The sequence below is a fragment of the Talpa occidentalis genome, unplaced genomic scaffold (assembly GCF_014898055.3).
Source record: "Talpa occidentalis isolate TD23 unplaced genomic scaffold, MPIMG_talOcc4v2.1 talOcc4.14, whole genome shotgun sequence".
NCBI classification, from domain to species: Eukaryota; Metazoa; Chordata; class Mammalia; order Eulipotyphla; family Talpidae; genus Talpa; species Talpa occidentalis.
The window spans coordinates 50,286,004-50,305,815 of NW_023601433.1; the positions used below are offsets into that span (position 1 = coordinate 50,286,004).

At 37.2% G+C, this 19,812-nt stretch overlaps 1 protein-coding gene across 1 annotated transcript in view; it reads right to left on the bottom strand.

The window, feature by feature from the left end:
• LOC129145692 (supervillin-like) overlaps nucleotides 1-19,812 on the bottom strand; it is an 83,356-nt gene that overhangs the window by 8,485 nt on the left and 55,059 nt on the right. Inside the window, exons 2-3 of the mRNA XM_054694674.1 lie at nucleotides 11,822-11,879; nucleotides 592-683 (exon numbers count right to left, since the gene is read on the bottom strand). Coding sequence (XP_054550649.1) covers nucleotides 592-683; nucleotides 11,822-11,879 — 150 coding nt within the window. The remainder of the gene's footprint in view (nucleotides 1-591; nucleotides 684-11,821; nucleotides 11,880-19,812) is intronic.

Genomic DNA, 19,812 nt, shown 5'->3' on the forward strand with positions numbered 1-19,812 from the left:
GGATGGGAGGGAGGCCAAATAGGGAGGGATGAACACAAGGGAATATGGTGATGGCTCATGGGTGATATACTGCATGTGCATCTGTACCAATGAAAACACTAAGTCATTGAACATGTGAACACCTACTTGTAGAAGGAGAGAGGATTAAGGTATAGTCTGCACCTGGTATGTATCAGCCAGCAGGGAGCAACCCGCTGTTTAAGTGTAAATGCCATAACATTGGGAAGTGTCAAGAGGCTGGAAGGAGTGGGAGTGGTTGATTACGAGTAGCATTCACTGATCTTGGAAAGGTAAAGGGTAGGAGAGAAATGGGGTTGGGTTGATTCTATCATCCATCTCTCATTCCCCCAATCAGCCTTAAGAAAAAACTTAACAATTCCTAAAATGAAAAGGAAAGATCATGCAAAAAGGTGAGGATAAAAAAATGCAAGAGGGGTACTTTCATTAAGGTCAATTATTGTTTTAGATAATGAGTACTCACAAAGAAGCGTGCAAGCTGGAGGTTAGTGCGAGAGTTTTCCTCAAAGAAAATCAGATTATTACAATACTATATGCCCAGGACACTGGTTAAGCATTTAGAAAAATTCTTACCTTTAGGAAGTACAATTAAGAGCTTAGTATCAACTCCTCTTCTGTGGTTAGTAAGTTGCTCTTTATCTTCAAGCAAGAAATCTTTCTGAAAGCTGAAAATTATTTCATTAATAAAATATTTCAAGTTGATTTAAATGCAGGTAAATGATAAGTGAAAAAAATGCAAACATAAACTTTATGTTATTTTTATAAATAATGACATTTGTGCATGTAGGTTACAAGTAAAAAGGTTTTTTTAGGGAGTTAATTTATTTATATTTATGCTAATATGATACTTTTGTGTCACTAAGTAATCATTATCAGCACAGGCTGGTGGCATGGTATAGGGTGCTGAAACATTCCTGAACTCAGGTCTTGGTCAAAATGACAACCTTCATTTTGATTTTTAGAGCCATCGATTTTTGCTTTGTCTAAGCTGGGATCAATCACTCAACCTTTCTGTGCTTGAATTTCTTCCTCTCAGAAAACCAGCAACTTGTCTAGGTGATCAACATGCTTTCTTCCAGTGTTAAAAAATCATAATAAAGTAACAAATGCTCTCAAACAACCAAGAAATCAAAGCTTGGCGAACAGGTCTGAAAGAATCATAAAAACTTGTCTTGGGAAAAAAGAGGAAATGAAAGGGGAAGAATAAAGGAACAGAGCACCTATATAGACTTTTCTTATTGACTCAGCATATTCCAGGTATTATTATCTTAATTATCTTCACAAGATCCCATGAGGTATAAACTGAATAGTGATGTGGTGGCAGACATTTAACAACTGGCTCCTTTTTCTTGCTCACTTCTCTCCCAGACAAAGTGCCTGCCTTGCAGTATTAGCTCTCAGTATGGTAAATTTCAAGGTACCCACAGGGGCTCATTGAGCTCAAAGTTGAAGAGAAAAGCATACTTGCTAGGATGAGGTGGCAGGTGTGTGCCGGTTCTAGCACACCACTGAAGCTACTAACATCCTAATTTTACAGATTAGGAAACTGTGAGATGATTTGCCCAAGGACACATATTTGGCAACAAGAGTACACAAGGTACAAACTAGCTCCTGCTCTAACACTATGCACAGTTGTCCCAAGTGTGTTGTACCCACATCTCCAAGGTCTTCCCTGGGAATGTGCCAGCAGCTTGGTAAGACAGTGAGCTGCTACCTTGGAAAAAAAAACCCAAACCTAAGAAATCAGGGAACTAATATTCCCCAAAGGCAGAATCACCTCCAGCAAGGTGAACAATGGGCTGAAGAATGTACCCCATATAAAGCTGACCTTCCCCATGAATAAGTATCTTTACTCTGCAAGGGTACATTTCCAGAGGCTGAGAAAATGACTGCAGAAAGTATGCACGTGACATGTAAAATCTAAGTGCAATACACCAATAATCCTACCTTCCTAGAACCAAGCTCATCAGAAATCTTAATTATTGCTTATAAATGTAGTATGGTTTATTTCCATAAACATGAGTTCCATATTTTAGTATTATTTAGTAAAATGTCTTTAGAAAAAGAAGTCTTTATAAACCACACTCCAGATGTCTCAAGATCCTGGGACACCGACTTAGGTCAGAAACTCAGTGATAGCACTAACTTCTAACTAGTGAATGACAGTGCAGTGACTAGTCTTTTCAGCGTTTTATTTAGATACATCATGACGAATAAATTTCTGCTAAGGAATGCTATTTTAATTTTATTGATTGATCAATTGCTATTTAAACATTTGATAAGTTTTGTACTTTCTTTGAAAAACTCCAGAAAAAGATTATATTAAAATGAAATGATGCAATCCTTGAAATATTCAGCTTCCCAGGCTGACCGTTATGTATAAATTATTATGTTTTAAAAAATATACATCTGTAGGTTTTTACTCCCCCTTTGTTATGCTTACCAGTAAGCTCAATGAAACTACTAATAAAGACAAAGACATTCTCTCTTAAACATTTTGCTGAATTTTACATAGTGGGGTTCACAAATCATCACTGGACACCTGCTATTTCAAATGCACTTACTTTCTTGAAAAAGCTACAAATAGTGTCACACCAATATACAGTACAGCCTACGTAAGGTTGGTTAGAAACCAAGGGAAAACCAAAATGCTGTCAGAAAAATCTCATGTTTAACAGGGCTTACTGAAAATACTATTCCCTTGCCCTGAATTCTCTCCTTTCCACACTTTTTCCATCCTGACTGAGTCTTGCTCCTGATCTGGTCCTCAGTTTCATGGTCATTTTCTCCAGGAAGAATCCCCTGACCACTGTATTTCCTACCTGGCACCAAATCTGTAACATACAGTATTTCCTTTACGGTACTGTTTTTCTGTCTGCACATATTCAAGTGTTTTATTAAAAGCATTGATTTTTTTTTTTTTTAATTTTTTTTTTACCATTTCTTTTTTTTTTTTTTTAATAATAAATTTTATTTTTATATTCCACATACAATTGCAGCCCCCCCATTCTGACCCCAATCCCTCCCCTCCCGCCCCTCACCCCCCAAAAGTGTCTCTGGTTCATAGTTTTTTGTTGATTTTGATTTTCACTTTCTTATAGTTATTCATTTTCCTGGTCCCTTATTTAAGTTTTCTAGATTCCTGCTATGAGTGAGACCATCCGGTATTTTTCTTTTTCTTTTTGGCTTATTTCGCTGAGCATGATCCCTTCCAGCGCCATCCATGTTGCTGCAAATTGCATGTGTTTATCTTTTTTGAATGCTGAGTAATATTCCATGGTATATATGTACCACATCTTCTTGATCCAGTCATCGATTTTTGGGCATTTGGGTTGTTTCCAAAGCTTAGCTATTGTAGACAGTGCTGCTATAAACATAGGGGTGCAGGTGTTCTTTGGAATTGATGTTTCTGTGTCCTTTGGGTAAATACCTAGGAGTGGAATTGCTGGATCATATGGAAGCTCTATGTTTAGTAGGTTCAGAAATCTCCACACAGCTTTCCACAGTGGTTGGACCAGTTTGCACTCCCACCAACAGTGCAGAAGAGTTCCTTTTTCTCCACACCCTCGCCAACATTTGTTGTTGCTAGTTTTTTTAATATGTGCCATTCTCACTGGTGTAAGATGGTATCTCATGGTAGTTTTGATTTGCATTTCCCTGATGACAAGTGATGTTGAACATTTTTTCATATGCCTGTTGGCCATTTGCATTTCCTCTTCAGAGAAGTTTCTTTTTAGCTCTTCTGCCCATTTTTTGACTGGATTATTTTCTTTGTTGTTGTTGAGTCTCATCAGCTCTTTGCAGATTTTTGTGATCAGTCCTTTATCATTAGTGTTGGGTGCAAAAATGTTCTCCCAGTTGGTGGGGTTTCTCTTTGTTTTTGTTATTGTCTCTTTTGCTGTGCAGAAGCTCTTTAATTTGATGTAGTCCCAGCTGTTTATCTTCGCCTTCACTATCACTGCTTTGGGTGATGTGTCTGTAAAGATGTCTTTGATGTGCAAATCACGTAGTGTTTCGCCCACATTTCCTTCTATGTATTTTATGGTTTCAGGTCTTATGTCTAATTCTTTAATCCATTTTGAGTTGATTTTTGTGTATGGTGTGAGGTAGTGGTCAAGCTTCATTCTTTTGCATGTAGCGACCCAGTTTTCCCAGCACCATTTATTGAACAAACTTTCTTTGCTCCAATGCATAGTCTTTGCTCCTTTGTCGAAGATTAGTTGACCATAAATCTGTGGGTTTATCTCTGGATTTTCTATTCGATTCCATTGGTCTGTATGTCTGTTCTTGTTCCAATACCATGCAGTTTTGATGATTATGGCTTTGTAGTATAGTTTGAAGTCTGGGAGTGTGATGCCTCCATTCCCTTCTTTTTTTTTCAGGAGAGCTTTGGCTATTCGGGGTTTTTTGTGATTCCATATGAATTTCATCAATAATTGTTCTATTTCTTTGAAGAATGACATTGAAATTTTGATTGGAATAGCATTGAATCTGTATATTGCTTTTGGAAGGATGGCCATTTTAATAATGTTTATTCTTCCAATCCATGAGCAGGGGATATCTCTCCATTTCTTTGTGTCTTCTTCTATTTCTTTTAACAGTGTTTTATAGTTTTCTTTGCATAGGTCCTTTACCTCTTTTGTTAGATTTATTCCCAAATATATGATTTTTTTTGTTTCAATAACGAAAGGGATGGTTTTTTTGATTTCTTCTTCTTCAGATTTATTGTTTGTGTATAGGAAGGCTACTGACTTTTGCGTGTTGATTTTATATCCTGCCACTTTACTGAACTGATTGATGAGTTGAATTAGCTTTTCTGTGGAGTTTTTGGGGTTCTCTATGTATAATATCATATCGTCTGCAAATAGTGATAGTTTGACTTCTTCTTTTCCTATTTGGATTCCTTGGATGTCTTTCTCTTGTCTTATTGCCCTGGCTAGGACTTCCAGTATTATATTGAAAAGCAGTGGTGAGAGTGGACATCCTTGTCTTGTTCCAGATCTTAATGGAATTGCTTTCAGCTTTTCACCATTGAGAATGATACTGGCTGTTGGCTTGTCATAGATTGCCTTTATGATGTTAAGGTATGTTCCTTGTATCCCAAGAATTTCCAGGGCTTTTATCATGAATGGGTGTTGCACTTTGTCGAAAGCTTTCTCAGCATCTATTGATATTATCATATGGTTTTTATATTTCTTTCTGTTGATGTGTTGGATAACGTTGATTGATTTTCGGATGTTAAACCATCCTTGTGTCCCTGGAATGAATCCTACTTGGTCGTGGTGAATTATCTTATGGATACATTGTTGGATTCTGATGGCTAAAATTTTATTGAGGATTTTTGCATCAGTGTTCATTAGGGAGATTGGCCTGTAGTTTTCCTTTTTTGTGTTGTCCTTGTTCGGTTTTGGTATTAGTGTAATGTTGGCTTCATAGAACGTGTTTGGTATTGTCCCTTCCTTCTCAATTTTTTGGAAGAGTTTGTGAAGGATAGGCACTAATTCGTCTCTGAATGTTTGGTAGAATTCATTTGTAAATCCATCAGGTCCTGGGCTTTTGTTTTTGGGGAGGTTTTTGATTACCATTTCAATTTCGCTAATTGTAATTGGTCTGTTTAGGTGTTCTATTTCTTCTTTATCTAGCTTTGGGTGATTGTAGAGTTGTAGGAATTTGTCCATCTCCTCTAGATTGTTGAACTTGTTTCCATATAACTGTTCATAGTAGTTACTGATTATTCTTTTGATTTCTGCTGTGTCCGTTGTGATTTCTCCTCTTTCATTGATGATCCTGTTTATTTGTGCTTTCTCCCTTTTTCCTTTGTGAGCCTGGCTAGGGGTTTGTCTATTTTATTGATTTTTTCAAAGAACCAGCTCTTGGTTTCATTGATCTTTTGGATTGTTTTTTTAGTTTCAATTTCATTTATTTCTGCTTTGGTTTTTATTATTTCTTTTCTTCTACTGGTTTTGGGGTTTTTTTGTTGTTCTTTTTCTAGATCTTTGAGCTTCGAGATTAGGTTGTTTCTTTGAGTTCTTTCTTGTTTCTTGATGTGAGCTTCTATTGCTATATATTTACCTCTTATTACTGCTTTTGCTGCATCCCATACATTTAGGATATTGGTGTCCTCCTTGTCGTTCAATTCAAAAAATTTTTTAATTTCTTCTTTGATCTCCTCATTAGTCCAGTGGTCTTCCAGTAGTGTGGTTTTTAATCTCCATGAGGTAGGAAAGTTCCTTGCCTTCTTTTTATGGTTTATTTCTAGTTTGATGCCTTCATGGTCAGAAAAGATGGTTGATATGATTTCAATCTTGGTGTATCTGTTGATGTTTGTCTTGTGCCCCAGTATGTGATCGATCCTGGAGAATGATCCGTGTGCGCTTGAGAAAAATGTGTACTCCGTTTTTTTGGGGTTTAGTGTTCTATAGATGTCTGTTAAGCCCAATTGCTCTAGGTCCTTATTTAGAGCTTTGGTTTCTTTACTTATTTTTTGTCTTGTTGATCTATCCATTGTTGATAGTGGTGTGTTGATGTCTCCCACTACGTAAGTGTTTTCTCTGATGTCTGTTTTCAGAGAGGACAACAGTTGTCTGATATATTTTGGTGCTCCTTCGTTTGGTGAGTATATGTTAATGAGTGTTATTTCTTCTTGAAGTATTGTCCCCTTGATCATAATGTAGTGACCATTGGGGTCTCTTTTTATCTTTTTGAGTTTGAAATCTGTTTTATCTGATATAAGTATAGCTGTTCCTGCTTTCTTTTTTGGTCCATTTGCTTGAAGGATTGTTTTCCATCCTTTAACTTTGAGCCTATTTTTATCTTTTGTAGCTAAATGTGTTTCCTGGAGACAGCAAAAGGTTGGGTTTTGTTTCTTAATCCAGGCTGCAACTCTGTGTCTTTTTATTGAAGAATTTAGTCCATTTACATTTAGAGTTAATATTGATATGTTAATATCTGTATTTGCCATTGTGTTTGTCTTTCCTTTGATTTTATTTATTTATTCTTTTAATAACTTTTTTTTTTTTTTTTTGGCCTTCTTTCATTGTTATTCGTCCCTCTGAGGTTCTGGCTTTAGGACTCCTTGTAGTATTTTTTGGAGTGGGGGTTTAGTTGCAATGAAATTCCGGAGTTTCTGTTTGTCTGGGAAAGTCCATATTCTTTCTTCAAAGAGGAAGGAGAGCTTTGCGGGATAGAGTATTCTTGGTTGGCATCTGCTTTCTTGGAGTCTGTTGACTATGTCCCTCCACTCTCTCCTTGCCCGTAGTGTTTCTTCGGAGAAGTCTGATGTCAGCCTGATTGGCTTTCCTTTGAATGTTATCTGTTTCTTCCCTCTTGCCAGCTTCATTATTTTTTCCTTGTCCTGGATTCTTGGGAGCTTTACTATTATGTGTCTTGCTGTATTTTTCCTTTCGTCGTGGAAGTTTGGTGTTCTTCTTGCTTCTTGTATATCAATTTTCAGCTCCTCCTTCACATTTGGGAAGTTCTCTTCAATTATCTCTTTGAATATTTTCTCTGTTCCTACTTCTCTCTCCTCTCCTTCTGGTATTCCTATAACTCTTATATTTCCTTTCCTCATGGAGTCAGATAGTTCCCGAAGTCTTTCTTCATTCTTTTTCCTTCGTACTTCTCTTTCCTTTTCTGTTTTGGTTCTTTTTATTTCTGTGTCTTCAAGAGTACTTATTCGTTGTTCCATTTCATCAATTCTGCTTTCATTGCTTTTCCCAGAATTCTTTAGTTCTTCCATTAATTCTTTGATCTCCTGCATTTCTTTTACTTCCCTCTTTAGGGACTCAATTTCATTCTTCTGATCGTTGATTATTTTTCCCTTATCATTGTTTTCCTTTATGACTTCTGTCAGTTTTTTAATCACAGCAATTTTAAATTCTCTTTCTGGAAGGCTCAGAAGTTCTTCCAAGTTACTGTCGTTGCCATCTGGGGGCTGGTTTTCTTTTTGTGGTGTGCTTTTTCTCTGGAGAGTTGCTAGGTTGCGTGTGGTTCTTCTCCTCCCTACAGTCTGTTTTCTAATTTGCCGTATGCGTTGGGACACTGTGTAGTTGGGACTGGCCGGCATCTTGGGTGGGCTTCTCTGCTCCCCCCTGGTTCGGGGCGGCCGGGGCTGTGTGCTGGTGCTGGTCTCCTCCTGGGCGGGGCTCTCTTCAATGGCGCCCGGAGCTCACCTCCGCGGCGGATCCTGCGGGGGTTCTCCACAGCTCCCGTTCACAGGGTGTGGTGGCTGCAATAGTTCCTTTCCACTCACAGTCCCGCTTGCTGCGTCCTTTGTTCTTGTTGGCAGTTTTAGTTTGTTGTTTTTCTCCTCTCTGCCGGGCGGAGAGTGCCGCCTCTGTGGGCGGGGGAGGGGAGCAGGGTTCTGCGCTTCCCTCCCTTCTGGTCCTCTTTTATGGCAACTTTCTTCTTCGGGCAGTTTGCTGGCGTCGTCCGTTTGACGCCGTTTATCTTCCGTGTCCCGGTTCTCACTGGGACCTGCCGCTTTTCCTCCCTATTAACTTTTTTTAATGGGAGATCTTACTCGCAGCGTCTCCTCGCCGCCATGTTGCTCCGCCCCCCCTAAAAGCATTGATTTTTAAAATCAATAAATATATGCTGAATGAATGAATGAAAGTCTACTATAAAATACTTTAAATGTATACTACAACTCACCCTGAAGTATTTTATGTATACTTTATATACTTCGATGTGACAGGGGCAAACAGCATTACAAATGAGAATAATTAGAAAGGCATATGCTAATAACATTATTTAGAAGCGTACTCTCTTCCCTTTCTTCATTTTAAATAATATAAAACTGGGGAAAAAACTCTCATCTTTGTATGCACTTACATTGTTTTTAAAGCTTCCATCTTTGAGGCAAACTTTTATTATTGGACTCCACATGTCTATCTCTCTATTTTGTTTTTGCTTCTACTGCCTCTCCTGCCTCATCCTACTAAGCAACTGTTAAATTCTGAGAAAGAAGATGATCAGGTAGGAAGAACAAGGAGAAAGGTTGGGTCTTGTGGCCATGATTCAAGAATGTCTCAAAAGCTGTGATGGATGCAAGACCCCCAAACCAATATGAAACCAGGTTTTGCAAAAAAAAAAAAAAAAAAAAAAAAAAAAGAGTCCTCTTTCGTCTCTGAACTACCTGACTACCTATACCCTCGGGCACTACAGCAGTGAAAATGCAGGCAAGACATACTATTAGAGAATTCTGGGTTGTTCATGAATAAGTAATTCCTAACCATTTAATGGCTGATGAAAGCAAATTACCCCCAAAGAGCCTCACTTTAATGAGTAGAGACCCCAGACTCCCATGACTGGTATGGCCTACTCCCAAGTCACAGGATTGGAAACTCCAAAGCACTGAACCCCACAAGTGGGACCTTGCTTGCCCCATCAGCCACTGCCCAGACACCCTCTGCAATCCTTGGTAAGTTGCCACAGCTCATTTATGAAACTATCTTTCCACATATAATTGAAGTTAAACACTACAGTCTTACTTTTTAAATTGTAATTTTAAAGCATTTTAATATTAAGAAGCACCTTTTGTATTTTTACCCAGCTATCTTCATTTCCTCTAAAATAGCATTCACTCTTCAGGACTAAATTTTTCACACCTCTACGTCCTTCACTCTGCTCCAATAATCTAAGAAGAAAATGCCTTCTGTTTCCATGACAATTTTTTTTTAATGTGTCCCATTAGCCTATTTAAATGACCTGCAATGGCAACAAGGGGAAATTTTATTAAATTGAGAGCAGGATATTCTGCTATTACCTTCTTTCTTTTACAAAATGCCAGGTGTACTATTACAATGACTTCTTAGCACCCACACTGTGAAAGGCTCCCCTATAAACTGTTCACTCATCTCATGATGTTTTAAAATTACAAGATTTGGCAGATGAAATCCATGGCCTCATAGCTTCGCCTCTGGTATCTGGTTGGCTAGATTTTTTTGAAGGAGGTAGGTTCCTCTACCTCTAGTCAATTTTACTCAAGAAGGCCATCATTTTAATAGATACACATGAAATAATACAAACATTTTAAAAGAGTGGTATCTTTGAGTGTCTTTCTCAAGTGAAGCTTCTGACCTTCATATTTCATTCTTTTCTGACCCTTGAATAAACATTGCCTTTCTGTGTCCCTTTCCTTCCTCTTTCTTCATCATATAACAGCTCTATTATATCAATAGCTGAATCAACCTGCTAGATACATATTAGGAACTAAGCCACTCTAATCAGAATGTTTGTGTTCACCCAAATTCATATGTTGAAATACTATTGAATACATGATAGGACATTTGGAAGGTGATTAGGTCATGAGAACTAAAGAGATTAATGCCCTTATGAAAGAGCTCCAGAGAGCTCTCTAGGTCCTACTGTCAGGTTACCAGAACTATGAAAAATGTTGTTCACAGAAAACCAAATTTGTGCTGTTTTTGTTATAGTAACCTGAACAGATTAAGACATAGGCCTTAGATCCTATTACAGATATGTGAAAATGAGAACTCTCAGAGACGTGTCAAGCACTATCAAAGTGAGGTTTCATGGGTCAAATACGACTTTGACTCCTCCAGTGTGATTCTAAGATTAATTATGCTATTTTTAAATACAGAGCCAGGCTAAGCCTGATGAGGAAAGTGGTTAGATGACTGTTCATTCTAATGCTATTGAAACAAATCCTTTGTAGTAAAGAAGAAATGTTACGCCATATGTAATACAAGAAGAACAAGAATGAGAACATTTGAATGTAAAGAAAGGTAAAATGGAGTTGGGTCCTTCCAGCATAATCATGTGTAGGGTGAGCTGTACATATGTTTGTGTAAGGGATAATAATTTTCAAGTGCCTCCACTTGAAAAATCTTAACTCTAATAGGGGAGGCAATCTACTAAGATTATCGGAGACACAGCTATATCGTTTGGCACAAACTTCAGTTTTTACATTGTCTTGTATTGCTGATGAAGTATCAGAGATTTAGCCCCCTAGGGAAATCAAATTAGAACACAAGACACCCTGCAGCAAGGGAACTGAAGTGCGGAAAGGTTAAGAGATTAGGCATCAAGATCACAAATGGACAATGCGTGCAGGAGAAAAGGGAGGGAAGGGAGACAAGTAGGAGGAAAATGGAGGAACAGTCTGCACTCCTCTTTTAAAAAATCAGAAGCGGGGCCTCCCCTGGTGGCCCAGCGGTTGAGCGCTGGGCTGCAAAGCTGCCTGCAGCCTCTGCAGTGCTGGTTCGATCCCCGCCTGCCTGGCGAGGGTCGCACATGGTGCGCAGACCTCTCCTGCCACCCGCTGCTCCCCTCAGCAGTGTACTTCGGTCCTTCTGCCTGTTCTGTTCCCCGCTCTGGCTCTGGTGAATTCTCTTGCCCTCCTGTGCTTCTGACTGTACCCAGTGCTTGTATAAATAAATAAATAAATATTTAAAAAAAAAAAGAATATTTTTTAAAAAATTTTAAAAAAATTAAAAAAAATCAAAAGCTTCCTACTTGGTGAACAGAATGCAAAAGGACATCCCATGCTTAGAGGCAGGTATAAGAAAGAAAAGATAATAGCCCTATATAAATCTGCAATATCAGAGACAGCAAGACCACCAATCTATACATAATTCTAATTAACAGCACTAAATACAAAAAGAATCTTCGCTGACTGAATAAGATTGTTAAGCCAATTTAATTTACATGTTTTAATAAAACAAATCCTGGCGAGAACAACACTGTCAATCATTGAAATTCATGAATTAGAAATGTGAGAGTAATTTTTAAAACTACAAATCTTTAAAACTTAAGATTCCTTAAACAAAGTCCACTTTACCTTAGAACTTTTCTTTGATGTGGGAATCCAACGAAGCTTAAGGTTTTTCTGTTGAAATCTAAGGGGAAAGAAATAAAGTAACATTGAAATAGTCATGCAACAAATCAAAAAAAAAAAAAAAAACTTCAAGGCAAAAAAAATTCTTCAAACACTCCCTTTGAACCTAAAATTTAAGAAAAAGGAAACTATCAATCAGATAAGAGATATGACTGCAAAACTGAAACCTAAAAATCAAATTCCACGTATACATTTTATATGAGCAAGTTCTCCTTACCTTCTCCTGAAAAGCAGCCAACACATTTTGTGGATAAATTTTTTTTTTGACAGTTCAGAGGTATCATATAACCCCATATGACTACAAGAACAACTTAACACACATAAATACTGAATAACATAGCTATACACTCAGGGGGAAAAAAAGGAGAGAAAAATTAAACACTTTGGTCACAGTTTAGCTAAGCAGAGATACTGAAAGTCATCACTGCCTGATATATTGGAGATGCCTTTCAATGTTGAGGTAGGGATGGGAGGCAGACAGGAGCTGATGAAGAGCAGGGGATATTTTAGCTGTGCTTGTACTGCCTTTATTTACATCTAAACAATTAACAACACATCAAATTAACCATGAATTTATTTACTTTTGAAGCCAAGATACACATTATGTAGAGACAGCTGGCAACAGTTCCATATAGCAAAAACACAACTGAGTAGATGGGAAAATAAAAAACAGGTACAGACAAAATTTATAACCAGTCTAATGGCAACTAATCTGTTATCCAGATTTTGACAGAGCAACCATTTGTCCACCAAAAAAGTCACAAGTAGAGCACTAACAGAAATTTCTCCTAAGGAAATGCCTTTTACTATTTAATATTTGGGGGCAGAAATCCGAGGAAAAAGAGGTACAAAATTGCCAGATGCTGATGTGGCATTATCTCTCAGAATATATCCTGAATCCCTGAATGTGAAAATACTGACCAGCTAGAGAACAAATAAATTGAAAGGTCAAATTGCTAATTAAATATGTAGGCTTTTCTCCTAACTATACAAATTCCTTGTTATACATTTGAAAAAAGGAGAATTCAAAAAATGATAAAATTTGTAAGTGCCTTAATCTGAGGCTGAAATTGTTCAAATCACTTTCCAATAAAGCATTTATGATAGAAAATAATTTTACATATAATCACTGAATTTCAAATGCGATACTCAAAATCACCTCAATATTTCACTTTTGTTCAATCAGTAAAGTGAATCTGTGATACTACTTCAGTAAATTGAAAGCATATATTTTCCTCTGTGCTCAAAAGAAAGCCACTAAAAAGACAAGATTTTATTCCAAAGTGTCTCACATGACGATTTAATAAAAAGACAAACGCCACAGCCTACTGGAAATAATTTAGTAAATATAGCATTTGGTTAAGAAAAATATTTTAGTTAACGTGCAGCACATCCAGAATTTGATCCATACTTTGGATATTGCAAATTTAATTTGCAATTTTTCCTACATAAAGGCTTTGATGGTTTAGCAATATCTATAATTTACAACAGAAAAAGAGATTCATGTTTTTCAGCAATCACAAGATAAACTACTTTCTACTCAATTAGCTGTTTAAAATGTTCTTTGAGAAAACTGTGTAGCTAACTGGTCACAGGAGAATACAAAGTAGAGTTGGAAAATACAAATATTCTCCAAATATAAACACATAAGGACATTTTCTATTTCTCTTGCCTTACCTTGTTTCTCAGAGAATTTGAGAGCTCCCAAATAGCTGGAAATCCCTGGGCTTCTTAACATGGTTGCACATAGAATTCAATAACTGAGCCTAGTTTGCAGCTAGTTCTTAACCAGCAGCCTTCAGTCTATCCATACAAAATTGGGTTGAGATTTTTTTTTATAGTGCAGGGATAGAGCAATCAGGCACTTGTGTCCTTGAGAACACAGTAGACACAAAGCAAGAGACTGCAGGCAGGAACAGCTCAAACCCCTAATCAGATTAGCAGCAGAAATCAGGACTGTGGATACTGAAACAGTCTGTATTCCTGTTATAGGACATTTATGATGTTGCCACTTCAAAGCAACAGCCCAATCACAGCTCATGTTCCAGCTAAGTAGACAATGCTGCAACCTCACCAACAAAAGGGAAGTCAAAAACAACTCCCCTCTTCCCTAAAAATAAACAAACAAAAAGAAAAATGTGCAGAAACTCTCTGCATGGGTAAGAAGGAAGAGTGCCTAACAATTCCCAGGCTGCTCCAAGACTGGTTTTGACTAAATTAAATGAAATATTTTACCTAACAGGAAGCCAAAACTCCATAGTTAACAGTTAAGACTTATGAACAACATATGAGTGAAATTGTGGGAAAAGAAAAGGCAGATATTACTAGAGGTTCAAAAATTTTAATTTGAGGCAGAAGCTATTAAGCATTATCTATTCAACTGCCATCTGCTTAAGTTATTGTCTTTTAAAAAGACTTTAGTTTTTAGAGCACGTTTAGGTTTTCACAAAACTTAGTGGAAGGTATAGGAATTTCTCAAACACCACTTGCCCCCATAAATGCATAACTTCCCCCATTATCAATATTCCCCACCAGAATGGTACGTTTTTATCAAGGATCACCCTACATTGACACATGATAGTCACCAGCCATCGGTTAAGAGTTTGCTAGTGGTGCTACATATCCTCAGACTTAGGACAAAAATATAATGACACATTCATGATTACAGTATCACACAGAGTATTGTGAGCTATTCGTGACTGCAGTCTCTTGCTTTGTGTCTGCTATATTCTCAAGGACACAGTGCCCAAGAAATTCTCTGTGCTCTGCCCATTCATTTCACTTTCAGTCCTCGCAACCACTGATCTTTTTTTTTGTTTGTTTTATGTCTTCATAATTTGCCTTTTCCAAAATGTCATATAGTGGGAATAGTACAGTCTATGGCCTTTCCAGATTAGTTCCTTTTACTTAATAATAAGCATTTAAGGATCTTCCATGTCTTTCCATGGTTTGATAGCTCATTTTTTAGTGCTGAATAATATTCCATTGTCTGGATGGAGCACAGCCTATTGATACATTGACCTGCTGAAGGACATCTTGGTTGCATCCAAGTTTTGGCAATTATAAATAAAGTTGCTATAGATATGCATATGCTATAAGTTTTCAAATCCCTTTGGGTAAATGACAAGGAGAATGATTGCTGCATCATACGGATCAAATGGTCAGAGTATGCTTAGTTTTGTAAGAAACTACCAAGTTGCCTTCCAGAGTAATGGTAAAACTTTGCATTCCCACAAGCAATGTATGAAAGTTCCTATTGCTCCACCTCCTCACCAGCATTTGGCGGTGTCAGTGTTGGATTTTTGCTTTTCTAATAGGGGTACAGTGGTATCTTACTGTTGTTTTAATTTGCATTTCCCTGTTGACACATGATGTGGAACATCTTTCCACGTGCTTACATTGCCTTATATTTCTACCATCTGTATGCTTACATCTTCTTTGGAGAGGTGTTTGTTCATTTTTTTCATTATCAGTGGTTTATTAATTATTGAGCTTTAAAAACTACTTGTGTATTCTGGATAATAGTACTTTATCAAATGTGTTGTTTTGCAAATATTTTCTCTCAGTCTGTGGCTTTTCTAATTGTCTTAATATTATCTTTCACAGAGCAGAAGTTTTTAATTTATCAACTTATCAATTGTTTCTTTTATGAGCATGCCTTTTGTGTTGTATCTAAAAAGTCACCTATGTTCCACTCTAGAAGTTTTACAGTTATTTGTGTTCTGCATTTAGGTTTGTGATCCATTTTTAGTTAGTTTTGTAAAAGGTATAAAAAGAGACTCAAAAAAAAGGTGTAAAAAAAAAGTAAGTCTTTTTTTACATGCAGATGTCCAGTTATGCCAGCACATCTGTTGTAGAAGTTACCTTTGCTACACTGTACTGCTTGTGAGTCTGTGTTCTGTTCTCATAAGCCTCCATTCCCTGTATTTGCCTGTAAGCCTCTCCAATATTGGAGGCAATGGTTTGCCCTGTTCCTTCCTTCTCTTACAGGCCCATGAAGAGTTGTTGACTTTTTCAGTCTGTTCAGCTTTTATTTGCTGTTGGGATAGAATGGTGATTCCCAAGCTCCTTAGATGCAGAAAAATTGGAATACCCCTGTTTATTTTTAACTGTAATATGTAGCTAGTGGGCCTAAGCTATGATAATACAAGCCCAACAAAAATATGCTATAATAAAAGACTGACAATTTTACATTAAAAGGGGCATTAAAGAGAATCCAGGAAAATCATTTCATTCATAACATGAGGAACCAGGGCTAGAAAAGTAACTTGCTCGTGGGTAAATGCTTGGTTAGTGATGGAGCCACTAGTTCCTGGGGAAGCAGAATCAAGATCATCATTCACTTCCCTCCACTCCCCCAGAAGGCCAGGACCCTGAGTTTGTCAGTCTTTGTACAGTGCTGAACACTGTACCTGGTATATAATAGGCTTGTAGTAAATGTTTGCTGAATGATCATATGCAATAATAGAATAATCTTTTTTAAAGGCTAGAGTTCGCACATGCAAATGATTTGCATTGATTTTACATCCTGCTTTCAAATCAGACCAACTTTAATTACTAAACTACAAACAAATTTAACTTGAAAAGGAAGAATTATATGCTAAATCAAGGCACATCAACAGAAGGACCACAATAATTCAACAGAATTACTGCAAAGGTCAGTAATAGCATCTGGTAAATTCTCTATATTGCTGATTACTCCAACTCTTATAAAGCTGGGAAGAAAGAAGACAAACAAGGGAGTTGCAAAACAGCTCAACAGTGAATAGCATAAGTGCTGTGTATCACTGTACTGGAAACTTTATCATCAGGTCACGGTTAACTAAAACCAAAAATGGAAAAGAAATGTTGAGGGACAAGAGAATGGGAATAGCAGAAGCAACTGTCTGTAAATGAATAATTGGATGGAATGAAACAGTATTTATTTTTATAAATAATCCTTTCTAAAGTACTTAGGAATTGATAAAACATAGCATCACTTGCTCATCACCATTTTTGTGCTTGGAAACTACTCTTTTTATAGAATACTCAATTTGAATTACCCTAAGAGAAGTGTTTCTTTTTAATTATTATTAAAGACAAGTCTAGTGTAATTTCTTAAAAACAAATTGCAATAGAGAATAAAAAGATTTAGATATTCTCTTTTAGTTGGAAATGGGCTTTTATGAGAATTACTTACCTCACCCATATAAAACAAACACTTAAATTTGGCTGAATTGTATAAAAAGCACAAATTATTCACTAAAATATGAAGACATTTTTTCTATTTAAGCATTATTTAGACCACATGAAACCAAAAAAGACTGTGAAGAAACCTATATTTCACATCAGTTAAAAAGTATCAGTGAAATTTTTTATGTATTACCTAGTAAATATAAATAATAATTATATTATTATTACTATTTTAGGCTGACTCATTCACATAGAAGCTACACAATAGGCAAGGATTTCCTTATATCATCCTGTAAGTTATTGATCTGCAGAGAAAATTCCAAGCCGTGGTTTTGATTTTCTTAATTTTCAGGGGGAAGCCATCTTAATTTAAAATGGTGACAGTGTTGTATTTCCTTTCCAACAACATCACTTCATCACACAAAATTCTCTAACACTGTACATTTAGAAACACTATTCTTCTCTATTTTCAAAGCACTGAAGTCTTCAATATTTAGAAGCAATGCTTTATGGAAATAAATATTTTATTGGATGCTTTAAAATTTTAATCATCTCTAAATTAAAAAGAAATAAAGAAAATACTTAAGTTGCCTATAGATGGGCATGCAAAAATACTTTTGGCAGGAGGGAAGAGTGTGAGAGAGCAAAAGAGGGAAGTGGCTGTCATACCCACAGTCAGGATGTGTAGATTAGTTGCTCTGGAAGACCTAGAATGATCTCTGAATGGGCCATTAAGATGCCAACATCCCAAAGTGAATTACGGGGGAACTAGTCTGGCTTTGGTAAATCCAAAAACTTCAACTCCGGCAAAATTCAAGCTAAAGGGGTCTTCCTGATCACCGGTCTTCATTAAGCAAAATGTTAGATGACCCTTTAAAAGGCCACACAGCTAAGGGTATGGCAGCACCGGACTGGAAAATCCACATCCTCTCACTCTCCCCAGGACAATTCCCACATTCCTGATCAATCTGGACACAACATGACAGGAGTCATTGATGAAAACTTGTCCTGAATGAAAGTCATAGGGTCTCCCAACCCAATAGCCCATGTGGTACAGCTGGTAAAATGTCCAGTCTGGTCCCAGGAGGGAAGGCCAGTCAGCTGCCAGTTGCTTTTTTATAAATCTGTATGATTTCTTGGTCTAGTTTTTGTTCACATATGTTCCTCAAAGCCAGGGCTGACTCCAGACATGAGTAAGTAGGGCACATATGAGCTCCTAATGCAAGTAAGCATAGCTGATGGGAGTGGGTGTCATAAAAAAACCACAAGCAACTGTTTACTCTGAGATTCTTCTTTCTCTCTCCAAGACCCCCACTATCGCTATCAACTTTGAAGAGAATATGAAACAATGAATCAGCAAATTCTACTTCTGGTAATGAACCAAGGAAATTGCAGTAAGTGAGTACAAGGATTACTGTCACAGTTTTGCTTATAAAAACATAAAACTAGAAAAAGCCTCTAAATGAGCACATACCTTAAAAAGTGGTAAATAAACTACACAAGAAAACCAGGTTTGAAATTCAATTAGAGATTTGGAAAAAGTTTCAATATATGTTATGCTAGAAGTACATACACATACCCCAATTATTCAGAAAACAGTAAACAGAAAAAAATCATAATCTCACAAGTAAAATGTAACTGTTTATGCTTTCCCTTTCTATTTTCCAAAATTTCTAGAATAAATAGGAATTATTTCCATAATTACCAAAACAATTAAGTACAAATAAAGATGAAAGTAATAGTTTCTCTTGAAATCCCAAGATACAGATTTGGACTCTAAGTCCTGGAGAAAATAGGTTGTGACTGGAATTGTGCCCTTGGAAATGGCACTTCAACTTGCCCGTTTCTCCTGCACACATTCTTGGCTAGGAAATGAGTTGATCTAGATAATCACCAAAGTCCAGGATAACACGCAGCTCAGTGTTTCTCAAAGTCTACCCCAGATGGGCCATGATCACACAGAAGCCCCTGATGACCCCCTCCTCTCTAATCACCACTGAATGTACCTGTTAAAGGCCCTGCACAGATTTTTCTTCTTTCTCAGTGCCTCCCTTTTGACAATCAAACTTCCCCTGCTCAAAAACCACCACTATATCCTAGCTGGGGATTATAAAAGTTCAAGGGGTCATACCTGAGACACACTTCATGGTGCATTCCTACCACAGTACCTGCTCAGAACAAGGAGCTATAAATATTGGATAATGAGTGAATGAATCAAGAAACAAGTAAGCAGACAGACAAGACAATCACTGCTGTTCTGCCTCATTTCCAACCTACTCCATTTCTTTAAAAAGGTGGCATGAAAGAAAAGTATTCCCATTTCTTCTCTATCTTGCCTCCTACTAAAGTCTTCTTCTCTTTTTAAAAATGTGAAGCAATAATGTGGAACATATAAACGTGTGTGCAAGGAGGTAGAAACAGGAGAAATTGTTAAAGATTCTCTAGTAACATGTAATGGGAAAAAGGCGAATGGCTCCTATAGTTCAACTGTGGACAATGGTGGTGAGTCCAGGTAAGGTCAAAAGGTAAGTAGTGCCATGGTCAAAAGGTAAGTATTAGATGATGAAGGATCACGGTATTAAACCCTCAGGAACCTGGAGTTCACAGATGTGAACTGTGAACAGTGTACATGGAGGCTACACTTAGGCCTCCCTCCTGTCCCTCATTCCAGCTGACAACACTCAAGTACCTGCAATACAAGTCCATTGGGGATTATGATGGTGTAGAAGAAAATGGAAACAAAGCCAATAAAAAGGGAAATA